Source organism: Epinephelus lanceolatus, chromosome 12, assembly GCF_041903045.1.
Source record: "Epinephelus lanceolatus isolate andai-2023 chromosome 12, ASM4190304v1, whole genome shotgun sequence".
Taxonomy (NCBI): Eukaryota; Metazoa; Chordata; class Actinopteri; order Perciformes; family Serranidae; genus Epinephelus; species Epinephelus lanceolatus.
This window is the reverse complement of record NC_135745.1, coordinates 40746373-40769525: the sequence shown is the minus strand read 5'-3', so window position 1 is coordinate 40769525 and position 23153 is coordinate 40746373. Positions and strand designations below refer to the sequence as shown.

General features: G+C 42.1%; 1 protein-coding gene across 2 annotated transcripts in view; it reads left to right on the top strand.

Annotated features, from left to right (window-relative positions):
- The window catches only part of adcy8 (adenylate cyclase 8 (brain)), a 151749-nt gene that overhangs the window by 81787 nt on the left and 46809 nt on the right, over positions 1–23153 (top strand). For both annotated transcript variants that reach the window (XM_033650784.2, XM_033650785.2), the window contains exons 6-7: positions 4002–4160; positions 6998–7268. In XM_033650784.2, the coding sequence (XP_033506675.1) occupies positions 4002–4160; positions 6998–7268 (430 nt within the window). The remainder of the gene's footprint in view (positions 1–4001; positions 4161–6997; positions 7269–23153) is intronic.

Here is a 23153-nt window from a genome sequence, read left to right as displayed (position 1 = left end):
ATCAGCACACATTAGCATTTACATTAGCACTACAAAAGATATGTGCTCAAATGCGTCCAAGGCTACCAGTGTTGGGCAGTAACACAGTAACAGTAGTAATGTTACTTTTTCCAGTAACGAGTAGTGTAATTAATTACCTATAAAATTTCAGTAAAAATATTAGTTACTCCAAAGCCAAACAACGTAACTTTTGTTATCACGTTATCCCATTACTTTGATTTTGTCAGGAGGAAAGATGACAAAAAACACTGTTGCTGCAGGTAGTCAGACTAAAACTCTTTCCACTGTGAAACACATGTCCTCAAAGCTCCAGTCTGAAACACCTCAGCTACTACGACGACAGAACAACAACTTGAAGCTCCAGGAAATGCACCCCACCAAGGGTGAGCCCTCCTCAGCCGTGGAGGTCAGCTGTAGTGGTTCACAGACTTAACAACCAAAACTAGATTTTAATCGTGGGCAGCTGCAGCTACAAAGAAGTAATGAAGCTTGTGGGTTGATAAGTGGTGGATGAAATGTTGCTCCAAATACCAATTTTGTGGGGTGTACGAAATACTCTTGGCAGGGAGTAACAAGTAGATTAATGTTACTACTTTAGAAAATGGTAATGAGTAATATATTTCATTTTTAGAGTAATAAGCCCAACACTGCAGGCCACCTCTGCAGGTGGTTTGAATAATCAGATCACAGTACATCTTGGTCACTTTTATTTTCCACTGTCCACTTGTAATCTGATCGACCGAGATGCATTTTAGAACCGAGTGTAAACAGGGTCAGGTTTAGTTTTGTCTCCTTCTACTTCAGTGCAGGGCCTTGTCTCACGGCTCCCTGGACAGAATACGAGGTTACTCTGCTCTGACCACTAAAACAAAATCAGATCAGATGAGTTGAGGTTAAAAGCTATATTTTCAGTCACTCAGTCCGTGTGCCGTTGTACATCTATCTATCTATATCTGCTGTCATCGTGGTGGAAAATCAACACAATTGAAAGGCCAGTGCCTTTGAACATGAACATTTTTGCTCCAGAGGTTTGTCTACTTCACCAAACACTTTGGTGTCAGAGTGACCCAGAACTTTCACACAGTTTTAGTATTGCGTAACAACATTTCATAATTCATATTACTCTTGTGTGACACTTACTGGTGCTCATGCATGCAGGTTAATATCTGCCCTCTTACCAATTTAATTACCTGAACTCAGTGAATATACTTGTTTTCCTCTATTTTCCTGATTTTTATTCTTTTGATGATGATGTTCGTGTTTACAAGAGGTCAGCTAATTACGACTGTGCATAACAACCTAACAAAGAGGTCTAGAGCCTCTCTTATCCACACCACAAATGCATATCAAGATGCAATGTCCCTATTGAAATCACTGCATCGAACACAATAACAGAGCAGGTGAGACATGCTGGACTGTTGTTTGTTATTGAATGATATGGATATAGAGCGATCCGTTGCAGAATTAAATCTCCAGCTCAGCATTTACACCCCAGATTATTCCGCTGTATGTTTACAGTTTGAGTGTGGGACTCAGTGAAAGCTGACAGAGCTGCAGACTGATGGATTTTATTGCGACAGTCTACGGATCATCTGTCATCTCTTAGTTGGTGGGTCGGCCCATCACTTTGGTCCAGACTGAAATTTCTCAACAGCTATTGGATGGATGGCATTGATATTTTGCAAACACATCTATGGACCCCAGATGATGGAACTTAATAACTTTGGTGATCCTTCGTATTCCTGTTGTAGGGATGAATAAGGTTATGTGTATTAAGGGTTATCATGTCCACCTCATCAGAAACTGGGGAGGGATTAAGAGGAATATTGGATTTCTCTGCAATGCTAACTTTTTAGCACATTAGCTAACGTTAGTTTCCATAGCAAAACAAACAAGTGTGGTCCTCCTTTGTAAGATTGGCTTCCTGTGACATCATCCATCCACTGAGTGAGAGCATACGGGTCGGCCAGTCTGGTCCCGTTGGTCAGTGTTTACTTATTCAAGTAACACTGGCGGTCCCAGAGAGTGAGTGACCTGACATGGTGCATTGGTAAATTCAGTCTGACGCTCTACACTAAAATGAGAGCCCTGTTGGTGGAAGAAACGCAGCGTTATATTTCTACATGAATGAACCAACGTTTAAGTTAATCACACATTCACTCCGCTCGGCGCTCTGCTGCTCCGTCTCCACGGACAGAGTGTCCAGAGTGCGCTCTGCCACTCTGAGAGTGCGCTGCTCTGGATAACATACATTAAGACAGCGCTCCAAATTACCAAACGGTCCACTTTGTGCTGGAGTGCACTCTGACGCTAGCAGTATAGTAGTAGTATAGTAATATTTCCAAATGCATCTTCTTGCATCATCTTCCTTCATTGTCAAGAACAAGCCAACAGAACTTGCTAGCTAATGTCTGTGGAGCATTGTTTTGCCTCCAGCTAAGCCCCGCCCACCAAAAAACGTCACACTGTTTACTAACAGTAGCGCTTTTCTAGTCTTCTGACCACTCAGAGCACCTTTACACTATGTGTCACATCCACCCATTCCCACACACTGATGGAACAGCCATTGGGACCAATTTGGGGTTCAGTATTTTGCCTAAGGATACTTCAACATGCGGACTGGATCGAGGAGCCAGGGATCAAACCACCGATCTTCTCGTAGTAGTGCTGATCTTCGTGAGTTGGACTGTTTTTGCAGTGAGGCTCATTTACATAGAAAGGGGCCGATGGTGTGCCAGATATAGCCTTTGCACATTACCTGCTTTAAACACATGCAGCACAGGAGTACAAAGACGCTATTTGCTTTGCAGCTAGTTCCGGGTGCATCTGACCCCTCATGGGTTCATTGGTTTCTTTTGTCTTACTTGTGCAGGGTTGGTGGCCGCAAAGTCTACGCAATCCTTTCCTTATGAATGGGTCAATAAAGGTCAAACGAAGTTAATGCTTGTAAGGTGGATGCGACTGTGACGGCTCTGGTGGTCACATGGGTGAACCGGAGCATGGAGCTGACCTCTGACCTCCACAGGGAGGTGATGGACTTCCCTGCAGAGTCAATAAAGAATTATCATCGTCGTCATGAGTAACTGCAGTTTGTCTGAGTTCATTTCCAGCCCTGGGTGTCATTCAGCAGTCGACTGACTTTAAGCACCTGTCACAAACTCCCAGGATGCCTTTCACCTCACATTCATCACTGCTCTTATGAAGCATGAAATGAGGCCGGGAGGCAGGGATGGGCGTGACAGCGCCGTTTGCTCTTCACAGACTTTCATGAGCCGCAGTTTGTCCTGCTTTTATTGTGTTCGGGGATAATAAAGTATGAAATGAGAAACAAATTTATTAACGAGTGTGAAAAGTCTGCTGAAAATGTTTTTTACCTGTTTTTTTGGGCTCACTGATATGCGTGAAATGTATTGTGCTCATTTCTTGGTGAATTTATGGACAATGTTTGTCTGTCAGCGTTATCTGTGTTCTGTTTCGCCAAAGGTCAATTTCATGTTTATTAATTCTCTGAATTAATACACACAGACACTGGATTGTGCTCACTCACCTAAAGTTACCCCAGGCAGAGAGAGCATAGAGAACAGAATGCCGGACATCTGCCCCTAAAGCTTAAAGAAAAAAATGAAATATATACATTTATTTTAATTGTAGTTCATCATTTAATATTTATTTTCACAGGGCCCCTTTTATCAATTGAAAGATTCCATTTGGTTGCAAGACAATACCCTATTATCAGTAGTATTCAATTTAAAGGGCCACACCAGTGTCTTTGCATGTTTTATACATGTATTACTAATTGTAATTGATCAATCATAATGAAGCCGTAGCTCAGGTAGAGGGGGTTGGCTATTAATCAATGGGCTGGTGCTTCAGTGTTACCTCATCTCTCCCACAATGAACATAAATAACAGTGACAATAAAGTTTGCTGTTAGAGACATTGATTGATCCTTCTGATGGTTCCTTTTTAAAATCTGAGCAGGACTCATTGTGTCTCTTCCAGATATGTGAGATCACGTACGAAACACGACATCGACATGCGTATTGGGATCCACTCAGGCTCTGTGCTGTGTGGAGTTTTGGGACTCAGGAAGTGGCAGTTTGACGTCTGGTCCTGGGACGTGGACATCGCCAACAAACTGGAGTCTGGAGGGATCCCAGGGTGAGTAAAGCCAAAATCATCCTTATCTCAAGATTCCCTGAGGGGAATTTCTTGAAATTTGGCACCAATGTCCACTTGGACTCAACTTAAACTGATTAGATTTTGTTGGTCAAAGGTCACTGTGACCTTACAAATGTTGTATTTTTTTAATGTGTTATCCCAAGAACACCTAGACAAAATTTCTTAAAATTTGGCACAAACATCCATTTGGATTCAAGGATGAACTGATTAGATTTTGACTGATGCAATATCTTAAGAAGGCCTTAAGGGAATTGCTTTAAATTTGGCACAAACACCCACTTGGACTCAACAATCAAAGCTGACTGTGACCTCACAAAACATGTTTTTGGCCCTAACTCAATTTCCCACAAATGTCTAATGAAATAAGATAATGAAGTGATGACATTATATACTTAAAAGGTCAAAGGTCAGCTTCACTTCTGACATCATAACATTGTGCAAAAACACTTTTCTGGCCATTATTCGACATCATAATTCAGTAACAGAAAGGGAGACATTTGGTAAGATGTTGAATTGGTGACACTAATTTTGGGTGTCCACCTTGAACCTGTGCTGCTTGTATAGATCTTCTGTGCTGTCGGGTTGAAGATGAGTGTGAAGCATTCATGTTTTCACACACATGGATGTACACTGCAAATACAACATCACTTTATACAACCACAGAGCAGTAATTTTTGTTTTATACTCTAGGTTTTTGTTTTACAGTCCTATGTGGTGCTTTTTTGCCTTATATGGAAGATTTTCTTTTGGAAACGTTGGATTAAAAGTGTGTTGTTTTCATTAAAGACAGTAATGGGATGTTTTGCTGTCATCAGTTTAAAGTGCTTTTCTGCCAAATTCTATCTGCGTTTTCACTCTGACGTTCCTGTTTGGCCTTGAGGCACAGGGTGGGATTAGTTCCCTAGCTGCTGGTTTTAAACATCCTGCCAGCATCTGTTGTTGAGCCACGCTGTAACCCTGTCCTGTGATCTTTACCGAACACAGTTGCGTAACACGGATGTATGAAGCCACAGTTTCTCTGCCACAGACAGAATATCTCTGAATGTGTCATGATGAGTGGGTCCATCTTATCCCTCACATCAGACACTCTAATAAGTGCCGGAACACGCTGGACCTGAACTTTAAGGTCATCCTCTGACCTGACACAGGATTGGATTCACACCAGCACATTTCACTGATTAGCAGCTCCTCTCTGGCTGAAGGTGTCTGAGTCAATAGAATCACGTGCACACTCTGTATCACTGTAACCCACCATCTGATAGGTATATTTGTGAAACTCCACTGAGGATTTTGTGAAATGAATCTGGGTGATTTTTGAGTGTTGTGTTTGTCTCCAACAACAACATCAAATCACCCAGAGGGAATATCCTGAAGAAAGTTTCTCCAGTAGACGCAAAGACTTGAGAACGACACAACATGGAGCACTGAAGCTGTTCCTGAGGCTTGTGGGGAAAATAACAAACTTTATGTGGGGGTTTAACTTTCATTTATCATCCAGCTGCACCTTGGCAGGTGCCCACAGAGACATCTTTCACTGCACATACCAACTGTTTGTACTGAGGACTGAACTGGAGGGGTTATGTCTCCATGTCAGTGTTCCAAATGGGGGAAAAACTGGGAAAATAAATCAGACTTTACCCTCAGATACCTTACAGGTCTTCACTGTATCCTCTTTTACAAAAGGTCCCACAGGAATATGTTTAGTGATTGTGTAGGTTTTACCGTTTGTTGTGCAGGACAATTTATTGTTCTTTAGGAAACTCTGAGATTTTCTGCAGGGTGTCTGTAAATCCTGCAGGATGGGATCTTGGCAGTCCTGCAGTACATTTTGTAATGTCTTACCAGTTGGCAGCACATGCTTGGTGTTTCTGTTTGTTTGATTTTTTGTTGTAACTTTCACTACCAGAATCATCAGCACTCTACTGCTGATCTACAAAACTGAAGGAAGAGGTGCACCTTCAGACGCACAAAAGAGCTCTCATCTCACATCTATTGCTATGCATATTTCAAAAAGATTTTTATGTCCCTGCACCAGTGATAGCTGTGGCGGGAGGCATAGTCTTTGGTTCCTCAGTCAGTCCATGTGTCAGTCCCATTCTTGTGAACATGATATCTCAAGAAATTGGGGGAATTTCTTCAAATTTGGCACAAACATCTACTTGAATTTTACGTGTTGATTAGACTTTGGTTGTCAGATGTTATATTCGGTGTGACCTTGTGTACAACTTACTCTTGTGAACGTGATATCTCAAGAAGGCAATGAGGAAATTTCCTCAAATATGGCACAAACCTCCACTTTGACTCAGTGACGAACTGGTCAGATTTTGGTGGTCAAAGGTCCAGGTCACTGTGACCTTGTCTGTCTCATTCTCAAGAATGTGATATCTCAAGAAGGCCTTAAGGGAATTTCGTGCGGCACAAATGTCCATCTGAATTTAATTATGTACTCATTAGATTTTGGTTGTCAAAGGTCAAGTTTGGTGTGACCATGTGTTTGTCTCTCGGGGACAAATTTGGCACAAATGTCCACTTGGACTCAAGGATGAACTAATTAGAATTTGGTGGTTAACGGTCAAATGTCAAAGTCACAATGGCCTCACAAATCATGCTTTTTGCCCCAACTAAAGAATTCAATTGCTAATTACGACAAACTGTGTCCAATAGAATAAAATAATGAATTGATGACATTTTATATCCAAAGATCAAAGGTCAACTTCACTTTTACATCTGATTGTTTTGCAAAAACACTTTTTTGGCCATATCTCATTAACAGAGGGGTAGACAATTTGACTGGACTCTTCCTGATACCGTTCCAGGAGGATTCACATCTCCAAAGCAGCTTTAGACTGTTTGAACGGTGACTACGAGGTGGAGGAGGGCCACGGGAAGGACCGCAACGACTTCCTCCGCCGCCACAACATCGAGACGTACCTCATCAAGCAGCCGGAGGACAGTATGCTCACCCTGCCGGAGGACATCATGAAGGAGGCAGCCAGTTCGGCCGACCGCCGGGCCAGCAGCACCACCTTCAATGAAGCATCCTGGAGCCCTGAGCTTCCCTTCGACAACATTGTGGGGAAGCAGAACGTAAGTCCCGCCACTGCTTGAAATTCAAGTCATGTTGTGCACTTTTTCACACTGTGAAAAAAATGTCTTTCTTAACAACAGACTTGTTCTGTAGGTTAGGATTGAAGTGTTATTTCTGTTCTAATGTGATTAAAAATGACAATGACAATAGGAGGACATATGGTGATAAAACCTCACTTCCACCATTTGAAACAAGTAAAATAATCTACACCTGCAGATAGATTCTGTGTCGGCTTCAAACCTCACTGCAGGACAAAGTGGTTTCTTAAGATGGACATTTTTGCAGTGCATGGGATCTTCTCAGTTGCCTCTTTGTTTTGTCTTTTTTTGTTTTCCTTGGAATGAGTGGACAGCTAGCTGTGTTACCGTGGTAACGCATCACTGTGTGTCAGCCTGCCTGTTTGTGAGGATGACGAGCTTCTGATTGTGTGGCCCATCTAAACATCCTCCTCATCCCTTCTTCATTTGTCTGCGTTCTCGTCCTGCCTATGAAAACAAATCAGCCCCCAAAGCATCGTGTTGACATTTGGGGTCTTTTGTCTCTGACAGTTGATTTTTGGAGACAGCAGTGTTAAGTTTTTTTGTTTTGTTTTGTTTTTCATGGAGGGAGGGAGCGAGAGGCACATTAATTTTACCTTCCATAAAGTCAGCAGCAAATTTTGAACCCATTCTTTGAAACATTTGGTGATAAAAAAGTCCAGCCTGCGGACTTTTTCTGATTTAGTGTTGTTATACAACAGCATCCAGTGTGAAGAGAAGAATGTGGCTTTGAAAAATAAACTGCAAAGTGGAGACTTAAGCTTCCCAAACCATTTCTAATTAAGAAAATATTTGAATAGCTTCTTTTGTTTTGTTCAACCGACAGCCCAAAATCTAAATATATTTAATTGAATTTAGGGAAAAGCAGTAAATCCTCACATTTGAGAGGAACAAATAAAGAATCGATCAACTCAGAATTTCAGCTCTAATTTTGTGTCCTTGCCCATCTTCACTACAAGGGGAAAGAACTTTTTGAAAATCAGTTTTCAGTCGGTGCCAAAGTCCTGCATTGGCCCATTTTTGAAAACCTGTATCCACCCTTACCCATAAAGCTCAGTACTAGCATTGACACATTACCCATCATTATGTCCAAGTCAAAGCCGCAACCATTACTAAAAGTCCCACAACCCTACCCGCACCCATGATTGAACACACACAGGCTACAGTCACTCACATTAAACTCAGTTCTTCACTCTTGAATTACAAATCCAGCAGAGGAGCCTTCTCTTTCACTGGCTGTGCTCGATGCTTGGATGGCGAAAACATTCAATCGCTGCCATGTTAGGAAACATTTTAGCATGCTCCTTCCACCACCTTAAAACCTCCAAAGGATCCTCCTTGAGTGTCTTGAACTCAGTGTAGGCTGCCACCTCATCCTCGGGCTGCAAAGTTAAATGGCTGCTGGACTCCTTTACGTTGGTGACAAATGTGACAACGGGGTCAAAGGTTGAGTCACTGACTTACAAAATAAAAGGAATTGCAGCCTAATAATAGTGATTTAGATGTTAAAGTATTACACATATACTGCACATTATTTTCATTTGTTTTATTCAGAAAAACAAATATATTTTTTTTGTTCAAAATCCACTGCCCACCCACGTGTAGTTTATTTTTACCTGTGCCCAGCGTACCTGCGAGTATCCAACCCGGTGCAGGACTCTGGTCATTGCACCTAAAATAACATGCTAGCGTGTCTGCAAGCCTTTCACGGGGTGGTCAAAGTGTCGTAGTCACAAAACAATGCCTATTTCTAGGTTTAAATATGCTTGTCTGAGAATGACTTATAACTAATGTTGATGCATCATAAATTATGTTGGATTACTGTTTCCTAATTTATGAGTTTTTTCGGGGTAGTGGTATAGAAAGATGGCACATTCCAGTACTGATTTGGACGTTGATTACCGTGGTGTTTTTGGTGGGTTGAAAACCAGGAGTGCTGCAGCATTTTGGCCCATTTGCAGAGGTTTTATTGTGCAAGCTTGCAGCGCCACCAGACAGGTGTTACAGCATGTAGAAGGAGTTGATAGACATACTCAGACAGATAGGACCAGATCTTTCTGATGTTATGCAGTAGTATTTCACAACCATTCTTTTATTTGTAGAGGCCCTCCACGATAACATCTGCTGCCACATATTGATTTTTTATTTTCAGGGCTGGACTGTTCCTGAGGATTATTCATTGCACTGCAGTCTCTGAATGCAGAGCGTACTTTGGTCACAGACGGAGTAGCAGAACAGCAGGCGCAGTCAAAGTGAAACGTAGCCATTCCTTGCGCTGGGTGTAAAAGTTTCTGTCTCTGCAGCAGCTGCTCCTCTCATCCATTGATCTGATCTGATCAGCTCTGGTGCAAGTCGAATCCCAAAAACTTATGCAGAGGAAAAAAAGCATTCATAAGGAGTTCTGCCTGTGCTTTGTTCACGGACCCGTGAAAACCTCAGAATTCAGAGAGGGGTCACAGTTTTCAGCTACCACCACACGTAGATTCTAATTCTGTGGTCAACTCTGTGCAGTGCACAGCAACATTTGTCTGTATGGTATGACTTGCTTTGTCTTTTTTGTGATCTAGAATGTTTTTGTATCAACACGTTGTTTTACTCAACTCATAGATGGATGTGAACCCAGACATGAAGCAAAGCTGGTAATGTTTAGGACGTGCAGTTCTACATGACACAGATCAGGCTCTGGGTCAGCTTTATTTATTCTCTTTCCTGGAATTCATTCCAGACAAACTGTCGGTCCAACATAGCCACAAGTCATTTGCAGACTCGTTAATGGAGGTATCTACTGTCGCCCACGCTTCCACTCACAGATATGTCATCACCCAGGGGGAAGTGGGATAAAGCTGAACACTCAGGCCATATTTGCATCCCCAGATTGGTTTGAGGGGACGAGCTGTTGCGTCCTGCCCTGCTGGCAGACACCTAGCACCATAAAAAAAGTCTCCTGGCTGGGACTCAGTGTTCCTCCTCCAGAACCACCGGGTGACTTTCTACAACCTGCTGCTTCTCCTCCAGGCTGCTTAACTTCGCCACGTCTCATCAGGAACATTTCTAAACCTTCGCTGGAGGAGATCAATTGGCTTCATTTTGGGTGTGTTGGCAGGTCGTTCGTGGGTGGAGATACTTGAGATGTTAATTTAGATATGATGCACAGAAGCAGGACTGAGGACATCCTTGTATATACAGAGATTTGGAGCTGATGTGTGTTTCATTGACACTCCTGCAAAAGTAACTGCAACAATACAATATAATACATGCTTTTGGGGAATATTGATCAGTATCAGTTAATCATAAAGCATAATTAAACACACATACTGCTGTTCACAATGTAAGATGAGACAGCATATTTTCAAGCTCTTGTATACAATGTGACATTTCTCTTCTCTCTCAGCTTGTGACAATTGTGCAGAGCCATCGTTTTTTTGTTTCATCTCCAGCAGCCATGAGCGAACAGTGAACTCTACGTTACCTCTTGTGTATATGAGGAGATGTGCAGCTCCCCTGCCGCTGCGGGCCTGTCAGGAGCTGGTAGCATTTGATGTAGCCGTGCGGTTGGATTCAGAAGAATGTTTTTTTATTTATTTTTTTCTGAAAAGTGCCACTTCTTTGTCTCTGGCACAATAAAAGCCTGTCAGGACAGTCATTTCAAAGATGGTCTCTTTGCATATCAAAGGCTTCTCGGAGGAGTTCTGAAGTGTCTTTTATGTTGTCGCTTGGCTCTGCTCGGAGCTGAACTTCTCCCTCTCCGGTGGTTCCCTGTCCTCCCTTCCTGATAGTCTGATTCAGTTTTCAGCATCAGTGGATTGAGGACAAGGTAGAATAATAGGTGTGTGTGTGTCAGAGGGAGAGGAGTGAGTGAGACAGGGGAGTGTGTATTTTATTTTTGTTCAATTATGCAGGATTGTGTGAAAGCTTACACTGTTGTGTCACTGCTGTAGAATCTAAAAAACTACAGTGTGGTCTGCAACTGTGAGTGACATCCATGCATCAAGAAATTAAAAGTAAAAGCTTACTGATACATCGGCCGAGGGCCCACAGAGAGAGAGAGTTTTATTAGTAAACTGTAACTATAAAATGAAAGGATGTTTTGCTGCCTCTCACAGCAGCTGGAGTCTGAGAAAAAAAAACTTCATTCACTGGGCCGACTGCCGGCAACTTTTAAGGTGGAACGTTAACTTGTAATGTTACATGCATGAGTTGATGACGTGAATCCATCAGCACACCTTAAATTTCACTGTGACAACTTTGACCTTTCCATTAGTTTGTCTTGTCTGTCTTGGATGACACACACTTTTAGTAATGAGTGGATCTTTAAGTGTTTAAAAATATATAATAATGTCGACTGGATTATGTGAACTGCAAATTTTCTTATCCTCACTCTGAGAAAAAGAAGTGTCATAGAGCGTTGTTCCTGTGGGCTACAGCAACACTAAACCCCTGAGTTTGCCTGAGAAGGACTAAATGCACAAAGCTGCTATTTTTAAATATCCCATGGAGAGAGACTCTCACTGCAGCCTGTTCTGTTTTGTTCTGAAAATGTCGGCATGCAGCCTCGTTCTGTGGACGATAAACGGAGCAGTGAGTGACAACAACTCCGCCCATGTAAATGAGTACTCTTTGTGGTCGAAACGCTAAACGGACCTTGCGTCTAGGTACCATGTCTGAAAGGTTACTTTTGGTTCCAAAGGTACCGTACTGAAAGTGTTTGGTGGAAATGCGACCTAAGTTGTTTATGGCTAGTTTTAAGGAGACACACACAAACTTGTTTTGAGCAGCGACATAATGTGGAGCTCAGTTCGGTTTCATATCAAGCTTGATCGCTTGATTTAGCAGCTTCTCCTGAATGGAACAAAACAACACCATGCCCCGACAGCAAACAAGCGTCCAGCTATCACGTTACATCATATGAGAGCTCTGTCCACTCTGAATCTGTTAAATATGCACCTCCGCATAGGCTATTTTGCAGCTGTGTGCTTGACTGTAGATGTAACCACATTACAGATGGATGAGCACTTGCAGTCTTGTTAGGTTTGTAGTTTTTAAACATATTTTACATTGTGATATTTACTGGAAACGACATACAATATAGTCAACAGCAAGTAGCCTTGCTAGTTATTAGCACTGGTCATTTACTAGAAACCTTTAGCTCCCTGGTGATCTCCCTCCAGCCAGCTGCCACCTTATTTTATTTAAATAAGAAATAAGAAGGTACCATAGATAATTCCTCATTTCAAATTTATGAATCAGCCATTTCTCGTCCATTATGACATTTTCAAAGTGAGTGACAGGAATAAATAGATGCAGGATGTTCAACAAAAGTCAGCTCAGAACTGCGCAGGGCCAGTCAGGACACCTCTTTTGTTGGCTTCAGATCCAATATGTTGTCATAGTGACACAGTTTAATCACATCCTGTCACCCCAAGAAACACACAAACTGAGCAAAAATTTCTTGGCATGGCTGACGTTGGTACGAGGCAACGCAGACAGGGTTTGGTTAATTTTATGCAAGAAGTTCTTTAAACTTGGCACAGTAGGAAGAGACATTGTTCACTGCAGCAGTTGAACATTTCATCGTAGGAAAAGCAACAGAAACAGTGGTGAAACAGTAAAAGCTTTCTGCTGATAACTGCCATAAAGACCATATTTGTTATCTGTGGCAAACCATTATCTTATTGTGAAGCACACTGATAACCATTGAATAGATGACATCATATCCTGTCCGTCACTGCGTTTACGGGAACTGTCAGCCATCCAGGAGTGATTGCTATTATCAAACCCAGCAGATGGAAGAGACGCTGGGTTTGGAGGACCTGTGAGTCCTGGAAGACGAGCCCTGAAATGAGACTTCCAGCTCTGTGTAGGCTCTCTGTACCGGCTGAGTGGCTCTGTCTTCACCTCTTTCATGCTTCGCTGTGTGCCTGCTGGCTCCCATGATGCACAGCACTGTCACAGTGCTTTCACCTCAAAGGAGGCTGTGCGTTCCTTCAGAAGACCCAGTTACTCAGTGTGTCTACGCTGTGAAATCCAGGCCAAAAAGGAATGGGTTGGTTTTAACATTTGGTTTCAAGTTTGGGTCTGTGCTGCTGCCGGTTTTAGAGACGTTTGCTTTCACGTCTGCTGAAGAAAATCTGTTAAATGTTTAAAATAATGAAAGGTGGCTCAGCCATCTGAGGCACATGGCAGCTCCACCCTTTTCACTCTGACCCCATTTGCCTGCTCACATTATAAAGACATGGTTCCCACAGAACCTTCAGAAGCCTCTAAAAGCATTGAATTCAATAATCTAAAATTAGCCCTTCTGTGTGGAGTTTGCATGTTCTCCCCGTGTCAGCGTGGGTTTCCTCCAGGTGCTCCAGCTTCTTCCCACAGTCCAAAGACATGCAGGTTAACTGGTGACTAAATTGTCCGTAGGTGTGAATGGTTGTCTGTCTCTATGTGTCAGCCCTGTGATTAGTCTGGTGACCTTTCCAGAGTGCATCCCTTTAACAGGATAAGCAGCCACAGAGAATGACAACACGTTCTCAATCTGACCTCAGCACATATCGACATTTGGTCATGGACTTTCCACATCCACATAAGACATGCAAGGTACCCTGGCTATGTTGGTTGTTGACCTTTTGGGACGCCAGCCTGTTACATGCATTATCTTCTTTCAAAATACACTTCCGTTTTTTACAGGAAATGTCAAATTTGCATGTGTCTTTTTCACAATAAATGCACTATGTCAATACAACACCGCAAATTGACATTTCAACCACAAACGCACATGGTTGGGTTTAGGAAAAGAGACCAGAGTTTGGCTTTATCGCCGGTCGCCGTTAAACTATAATGCCGACCAGCCGCATATCATGCTGACGTTATTGGGATAGTTACTTCCATGGATCACTTACGGAGATCCATGGAAGAAGTGGGTAGCAGCACAACGCACACCTAATGGAGGCTGACGGCAACCCAGATTAAAACGTCCAAGAACACAGAATTGGAACCACAAAATATCTCCATACTGCTCGTCCGTAGTGATCCAAGTGTCCTGAAGCCCCGACAAGAGCTACAGGCTGCAGTGAGGCTAAGAACAGACTTCAAATGACATTTTTCCAAACAATTTTTTATGTCGGGGCTTCAGGATAGATAATGGCTGAATTTTCATTTTTGGGTGCACTATCCCTTTAAAAGACGACTTTTTTGACAGTGTCTGATGCTGGAAGTCACTGCCCAAGCGCTGGATTTCGACAACTTGAAAATGAATAAATGAATGAATAATTTCTTATTGGTAAAGACCGCACTTATGACTTGTTTAGGACTTGAGACTTGACTCAGGACTTGCCTGTTTTGACATGGGGCTTGAGTGCACAGACTTGAGACCTTTCCTAACCATAACCAAGTAGTTTTGTTGCCTTAAGTGCCAGCCCTTCTCACCACAGACCACTTCTGCATCAAAATACATTTCATTCATATATTTCATAGCATTTTTTGATAACACATACAGTTATTCTATTGTGATTCCACATTTTGTTCTATCTTACTATATAATGATGAAAACTCTGTGTGTGTGTTCCACGTTTTTCTCCTCACTGACTTGGTCAATCCATGTGAAATTTGGCACAGTGGTAGAGGGTCATGGGAGGATGCCAATGGAGCAATATTACATCAATTGGCCAAAGGGGGGCGCTATAGCAAGCGACTGAAATGTCAAACTTTGAATGGGCATATCTCATGCCCCGTATGTCGTAGAGACATGAAACTTTGCACAGAGATGCCTCTCCTCATGAGGAACACATTTGCCTCAAGAACCCATAACTTCCGCTTATATAGATTTTCCGCCATTTTGAATTTTTTGAAAAACACTTCAAATGGATCTCTTCCTAGGAAGTTTGAGCGATCTGCATGAAACTGGGTGAACATAATCTAGGGACCAATATCTAAAGTTCCCTCTTGGCAAAAGTTGGAAAACTTACTAAAACTGAGCTTCTATAAGGCAATGAATATTGCGGAGGGCGTGGCTCATCACATAAAGGTGTATAACATCTCAAGGGTTTCACCCATCACCACGCAACTTTGTAGGCATATGACCACACATAATCTGAGGGGACCCCTCCATTATTGACCCCATCAAACAAAATGGGGGCGCTAGAGAGCTCATTTCTTATCTAGGCCTAACCGCCATATGGATTTTTACTAAACTTGGTAGATATGTAGAACAGGACGCCTCAAGGTGACTGGAGAAATTTAACTCTAATTGGCAACTGGGTGGCGCTATAACAACAGAAAAATGCTTAAAATGGCTAAAATGCGACCGATCGCTGTGCAATCGTACTATCAAATTCACAAACACTCTGTCTGAATACATTGCTCTTCTTAATGGGTTCAGTTGACTATTTAATCTGCAGTTTCCTATGACCTGTATCCCAAACACACACCATGTGAAACTGTACGTGGGCAACTGTGCACTCAGTGGGTATGGACTAGTGGTTTAGAATTACAGATGTTTGGTACACTACTGAAAAGGAACATAGAAGAAGACTAGAATGAGTCTGTATGTGTACACGGTGCAGTAACAAATAAGGTGTTCTTCCACCACTGCGGTGATCATAGTCTGACCTGTGTAGTTAGCATCCTATCGTGAGAAACAATAACTGTCATTAGTTCTAGTGAAAATGTTGACATGTAGCTGGTGCTTCATGAAAAGTCAAGGGATGAACCTCCATCCAGTACTTGACAAAACATTTCACTTGTTACTCCAGTGTTGGTCCAGATCCTTCATTTGCCTCGCAGCGTGTTCGTGGGTTACATAACAGCCTGCTTGCAATCCTTTGAAGAGCACCGCTTCCAAACAAGTCATGTTGCACTGAATTATACTTTCTGGCTCAAAGTTAATCTGTCACACTACCACACATGTGAGACATCCAGCAAAATCCTCTGATATTACTGTATGCGCTCACATGCTCTGATCTCACCATCGCCCCCCACCTCCACTTCTCACTTGCCCTTTTCCCGGCATCATATGTTGGCATTTCCACAAGGCAAATATGTTCTGTTATTAATACATATCATACATGTAACCCCGTACTGCTGCCCCCATACAGCCAGCCTCTGCTCCGGGCAACATCACACCCAAATCACAAAGAAATGTCAGAGATGGAAGCATGTGCCCTTTAGGCTGTGTGCCTCTTCAGAGACGTGCACGCCAAAAACAATCATGGCTCATAACACTGGTAACCGTCCCCTCTGATCCCTCCTGTCTTGGGTGGAGAGTGGATGGATGAGGTTATAAATGGTCCATAGATACAGAGCTGTGATCCACCGTACTGGGCCCCAAAACAGGGTCTTGTACAAAACGTGCAGGATCAAATAGGGAAAGGGAACTAGTGCAGCATATCTGTATGGTGTATCATCTTGGGTTTGAATACTTTGCTAAATGAAAGAATCTTGAAGTTTGATCAAATCTCTAGATTAGATTTATATCTGACACTGGCTACAGTGTGGAAAATATGTTTTTTTTTTTAAAAAAACTTTTAAAGTACTTCCGATGGAACTCTTTGGGGATATAAGTGTTCTGAAGATCCAAAAGATTTTCTTCAAAGCTTCACCAAGTGAATGTTTTCATGTTTGTTGCTTCTCTGAACTGAGAAGAAACTAAAAAATATCCAGTCTCACGTACTGATGATAAATTATCAGTCTGTGATGTTCAAAGCATTTCAGCAGTTATTTTATATCCAGCTTCCAGTCTGTGGTTTCCTGCCTACTTTTCCCAAAGTGTCTTTTGATGAACCTCACATCAGGGGGTTGTCTGTGCTGCATATATGGAGTGGAGAGTACACCAGCTATAGTGATACAGTTAATGAAAAATGGATTTAGAAGCAAATAAATATGAAGGATTTTGTTAACCTGATCCCAACTCAGTCCAGTTCATTATAGACCAAGCCCAACTTGTCTCCAGTGCTTGCCTAGCAACCTCATGGTGATGACACTAGATCACGAAATCTTCCGGCACGTAATGATGTATTGTTTATCAGTTTAGTTTTTGTATGTATGATACAGACAAGATAGTGAGCTGGAAGGCAGATCTGTTTCCTTTTTTTTTGGACAGAGCCAGGCTAACCATTTCCTCCTGCTTTCAGTCTTTATGCTAAGCTAAGCTAGCTTCTCCAGGCTGTAGCCCAAAACAAATATTTAAACATCAAAACTCTTTTTTTCTTCCTCTCTTTCTCTACATTCCTCAAAGTCTACTAAATAACCAATCAACGTATCCTCATGCAATAGTTCATATAAACTCCTATTAATTAGCACCCCACTGATGATATAACACCCTCAGGGTAAAGTTTTATAATTAAAGCAAAGTTACGGAGGTTAGGTTTAGGAAAAGAAACATAGTGAAGACGTACCGGTCGAATGAGTTGAAGGACTTGTTTGAAAAATGATGACAGTAAGCAAGTCTGCAAACAAACAAGTCTTCCCAATGTTACAAGTCTGACTCTCCGGCTGCAGACTGTGGCTATCTGCTATTGTCTGGCATTCTCCCTCCCCTCCACTATCTGTGTGTTAGCGTTTTCAAATAGGCCTGTCACGATAACAAATTCTGCTGGGTGATTAATTGCGTCAGAAATTATTGCGATAAGCGATAATATTGCGTAATATTGTGCTTTTAAGACCATTTTTATTATTGTTGTAATTTTAAACATTTTTTAAACTTATATAATGATAATAAAGGCATATTGATGCAAGTAAACCCTTTTAAAGAGAAATAAACATGTATTTAACAAGAATATTTACAAATGCAAAAAAAGAAAATTGAAATATCCGAAATAACACATAAAAATATTGAAATAAATAAATAAATCCAAAAAAATAGACTGTCAGTCTCTCACTCTCAGGTGTGCAGTTAAGTTGGTCGTATTCGCTCTTTTTGTTGAGATGGTTTTAGAACAAACCCAGCACACTCCCACACAGGGGCTGTGGTGTTTGGTTTAGGAACAAGTTCCATGTCTTTCTCTTACGCTCAACTGTTTTTTTCTCCACCTCACCTCCCCCTCACGAAGATCGCACTGTGTGTGTGTGTAGCTCATAGCCCCGCCTCCCCCACAGAGACAAAGACACTCGATGACAAGAGCTTTCCCTCCGTTCATTACGCTAATGAACCAACTCACCTGGTTGCCAGACGATGCATGGCAGTGAACGCTCTTGTTGTCCAGTCTTTTTGGTGGAGAGAGACGAGGAAAAAAAACACGCATGAATATGGCAATTAATCGGGGCCGGAAAAGTTACCGTCTCTCTTTTAATTTACCGTGCAATTAACCAACGTATCGCATATCGCGACAGGCCTATTTTCAAAATCCCCTTTGTACGGGAAACCTCTGAGCTAACAGCACGTTTTGATGAAGATTTGGATCGTGCAACAAGGCATGCCTGCTCTTTTCCTTCAGTGAATTGTTGTTAAAATCCACAACAAATAAAACGACTTGTGAACGCACCTTTCAGACTCCATCTCACAGAACTCCATGCCCAATGTCGATCTGTTTTCTAACATGGTCAGTCAGAGTTGATTTGCAACATCTATCAAAATATTTCAAGTCAATTGATACCTTAATACGATTTTTTAGGAGCCGGGGGTGTGATCTCAGGCGGTCCCAACTCCCCGCCAGAACAGCAAACCTTCTGTTGCTGCTGTAAGCCATTCTCCTGCTGGAGAGGAGTCTTGCCAGTTAGCATGAGCCGACGGTCCCAACAAACTCCCACCAATACCGTTAACCCTGAGGTATCGTTAGACATGTGATGCTAACAGTTAGCCCTATCATTGTGTGTGTGTGTGTTCCCCACACTATTTTACAAGGGCACCCCCACTGCATCCTGGGCTTAGCTCCGCCCATGATGACTGTGATTGGTTCAGAGAAACAAAAACAAGCCAGGGTTTTTTATCTCCCTGTAGCAGAATGGTCTCAAGAACTGACACAGTGCTGTGCAGATAGGTCTGGCTCTGTAAGACTACCACTTGATTGATAGATTGTAGGAATACATTATAATGAGTGGAACGTGAGCAGCAACAATTATATTTTAGGCTTGATCCTGACCCAAACCCACAGTGTTGACATTAATATGTGGCCAAACCTGACCTGAATTTGAAGAGCCCAGATCTCCAATCAAACCGCTCCATGTAGCATGCTCCTCTCACATACAATGACACTGTACTCTCCACAGAAGTGAGCAGAGATCACCCTAAAAGGAACTGATAATAGGGTCGACATGGCCCTGGAGCACAATGGAGCTCATCTGATTCCACAAAATGCCGTCCGATTGTCTTCATTTAAATGAAGCTTGTGTGTTTCCTGTGGCTGTTCCAGATATGTTAATGTTTTGACACACAGGCCACACATTTTCATTTATATGCAACAGAGATTTCGTTGAGTTCAAGTTCAACTTCAGTTCAGCTCTTTCTCTCCTATCTCCACTGTGTGTTGGAAAAAAAGGACAATTTGCATTCAGCTGTTACTCAATATCCAGGCAGACACAAGATGATTGGGAAAGTCCAAAGTATTTAGTCACTGGGCAGTATGTTTCCACTGGCAAGACATTTACAACCCAATTCATTAAAGGGGAACTAATGTTTTTTTCAACCTGGGCCCTATTTTCCGATCTACTTTTGTCTAAATGAGTGATAGGATGTTCAATATGTGACATTTCTCCAGTACGAAGCTAGGGCTGACCTGCCTGCAGCCCGTGAGCGCACGCTATATTAAATAATAGGGCACTCAGACAGCGTCAAACAACGTCAAAATACGTCCACTAAAAGTGCATTTTTTTCACACAGATAGGCTCGGATTGTTAGTATAATTATCTGACAACATAACAGAAAGGAGAAATGAACGTCTGTGTTTACCTTTAGCTGGATTCAGACATGTTCCTCTGCCTGTTGCTGCTCCCTCTCTCTCCTCGTCCGCTCTTCAGTTTCAATGAGCTCTGCATCTGTGTACTCCGAGTTCAAATTCAAACGGTCCATCCAGATCCAGTTGGTCAAAATCAGGTAAAAATTCGGACATGTTTGTCTGGCTCTGAAATCTCACGTCTCGCAAGATCTGAGTTGTTGCAGGAAGTTACCGCTGGACTGACCTTACAAACGCGAGGAGTTACTCTGTTTGGAGTAGCCATGGCTGAATTTATACCAGATTTTGACCAACTGGATCTGGATGAGCCATTTGAATTTGATGAGCGCCCGTATTTATTTGAACACGGACGTACACGGACACAGAGCTCATTGAAACTGAAGAGCGGACGAGGAGAGAGAGGGAGCAGCAACAGGCAGAGGAACATGTCTGAATCCAGCTAAAGGTAAACACAGACGTTCATTTCTCCTTTCCGTTATGTTGTCAGATAATTATACTAACAATCCGAGCCTATCTGTGTGAAAAAAATGCACTTTTAGTGGACGTATTTTGATGTTGTTTGACGCTGTCTGAGTGCCCTATTATTTAATAATGTCACATATTGAACATCCTATCACTCATTCAGACAAAAGTAGATCAGAAGATAGGGCCCAGGTTGGAAAAAACATTAGTTCCCCTTTAAATCAACTCTAAATGGATAGCACTTTGAATCTCTGTGCTAAAATTCACTGAGTTAGGGGAACACTGGATGAAAAGTTAAGGCCTCTTGAATTTCACATCGCTGGTTGGTTCATATCAGGCTATCAAAAGCAAAATGAACCAAAACTGAGTATATCTAAAAGTCATCACCAAGTAGTGTTGCTCCAGTTTCTTCAGACAGAAAAATAGGAAAGTTTCATGTCCAACTGCATTTTGAGGAACTTAAGGTGCAGGTCATGCTACTTTACGTCACTGTATTTCCTCAGTAGCTTTTTCTGTTGCTTATCTGATTGGGTAGCATAAAAAATACTGAAAAAAGGTCTAAACAAATAATTTGAATTGCTGGATGGATTTAGCAATTTGACTCATTTAACTTTCCATGTCTCTCAGCATGTGAGAATCTTTCCGTTGACGTTGATAAATGCTGTAGTGTCTTGTGATTTGTGAGGCATGGACTGTTAAACCTATAAATTGCAGTACTTTATAATCAGGTAGCTCTGATTAGATTTAAATCTGCACGTAATGACGGTCAGTGACAGTCAGTGGCCTTGACAGGTAAAAAAAAAAAAAAAAAATCCAGTAGTTAGTAGCCTGACAATGAACTTTTAATGATCTCAGCATGATGGATTTCATTTGTTAAAGTGTTGTATTAACCGAGACGAGGTGACATATTAGATTGGTCGGTGCTGGTGAGAGACATATTGAACTCCTCACACACATCTCCATCATCACACATTTCTCTCGTAATGACTTTAATGGCTGCCGGCTCTACAGGGCTCTCTGACACTCCAAAGGGTAATTTGTCCGGAGTAGCCACGTGGCTGCTTTAACTCACAGTTAATGGTGGAGAGTAAATGTCAATGGCTCGGAGAAAATGACCCTGATTCTCACGTAGGACCTCTATCACTTTTATCTCAAGTTTTTCTGTTGAGCGAGTGTGACGTTCCCCCGAGGACAGACAGGAGCTCACCTTGACTAAGACTAGAATTTATTGACCAGGATACAGCACATCAGTGAAGCACATGGGTGTTTTGATGTTACAGAAAACACCCATGAAGGTTAATGTTAAGTTTCACATTTACTGTGCCTGATGTTCTGCTGCTCCGTCTGTGGAGCAAATAATAACCAAACGGTAAATATATTTCAGAGGTGCACCTGATAAAACTCAGAAATAGAAAATCTAATTACATACAATACGACACAATATGATATTATTGAGATATTGCGATAAATATATTTTGATATATTGCGATTTATTACCTTTTTTCCAACTGCAAATTATTTCCCCAAAGGAAAACTTTGTCAACATCAGTTTTACCTCACAAGATCAAGTTTTCAGTCTGTTCATCGACTTCAATCATTTTTATTGCAGCAAAATGTGACACAAAGCAGACTGACTGACCAACGCCGTCATAAAACCTGTCAGAAATGCTGCATACACCTGACAAACTGAACTGTGGGCAGATTTAACGCCCTCTGAGGACAGATTAAGAGCGTGAGTGAAACACTTCATATGCAGGTATCCTGCTAACTGAATGGTAACACCCATGTTAGAAGTGTAGTTTGTTACAGGAGGTCTGCAGTGTTTGCTCCGGTGTGACGTTGGTGTCCTGCTCTAGTTTGGAGGATGTGAGACAGCAGTCTCCTGCCCTCTGTCAGATAATGTGTCGTTATAGTCACATGTGAATCCACTGACCTTGAAGTCCAGGCGTCACAGGTTAACGCCACCCTTCCTGCTGCACTCAAAGATTCCTCAGCTTTATGCTTCACTACGGCTGTGTTGCTGAAAAAATGTGGGGGCGGAGTCACATACCTAGGTTCATGTGTTTTTAGCATGTAACAAAAGCCTTGGTTTCCAACAGTGCTGTGTGGACGCTAGCCTGGAAATCCAGACCCAGATCTAGACAGATTTAGGGTCTGGCTATGAGTAATGCAAATGGCCCAACTCGAGGGGCGGCACCAAGCATGCATTTGTAAATATCACTGCACGCAATTGGATAACACTACAACCAATCAGAACAATACACGGGGTGACGTATCCAGAGCTTAGCTACCAGCGGAGCTAACTGGTAGATTAGACTCTTGCCGTATCCGGTTGGCAAAACAGCAAAAACATCCTTCTTGCAAAGAAAAGATTCGAGCGCCGTCTTCTGTTCCTCTTTTAGAGAAAAAGCCAAGTCTAACTCGTTCATTGTAGTGGCCAAAGCCGTTTCAAACAACTGGTGTTCATCCGTAGCCATCTTGCAATGTTTACTGACTGATTCCAGACTTC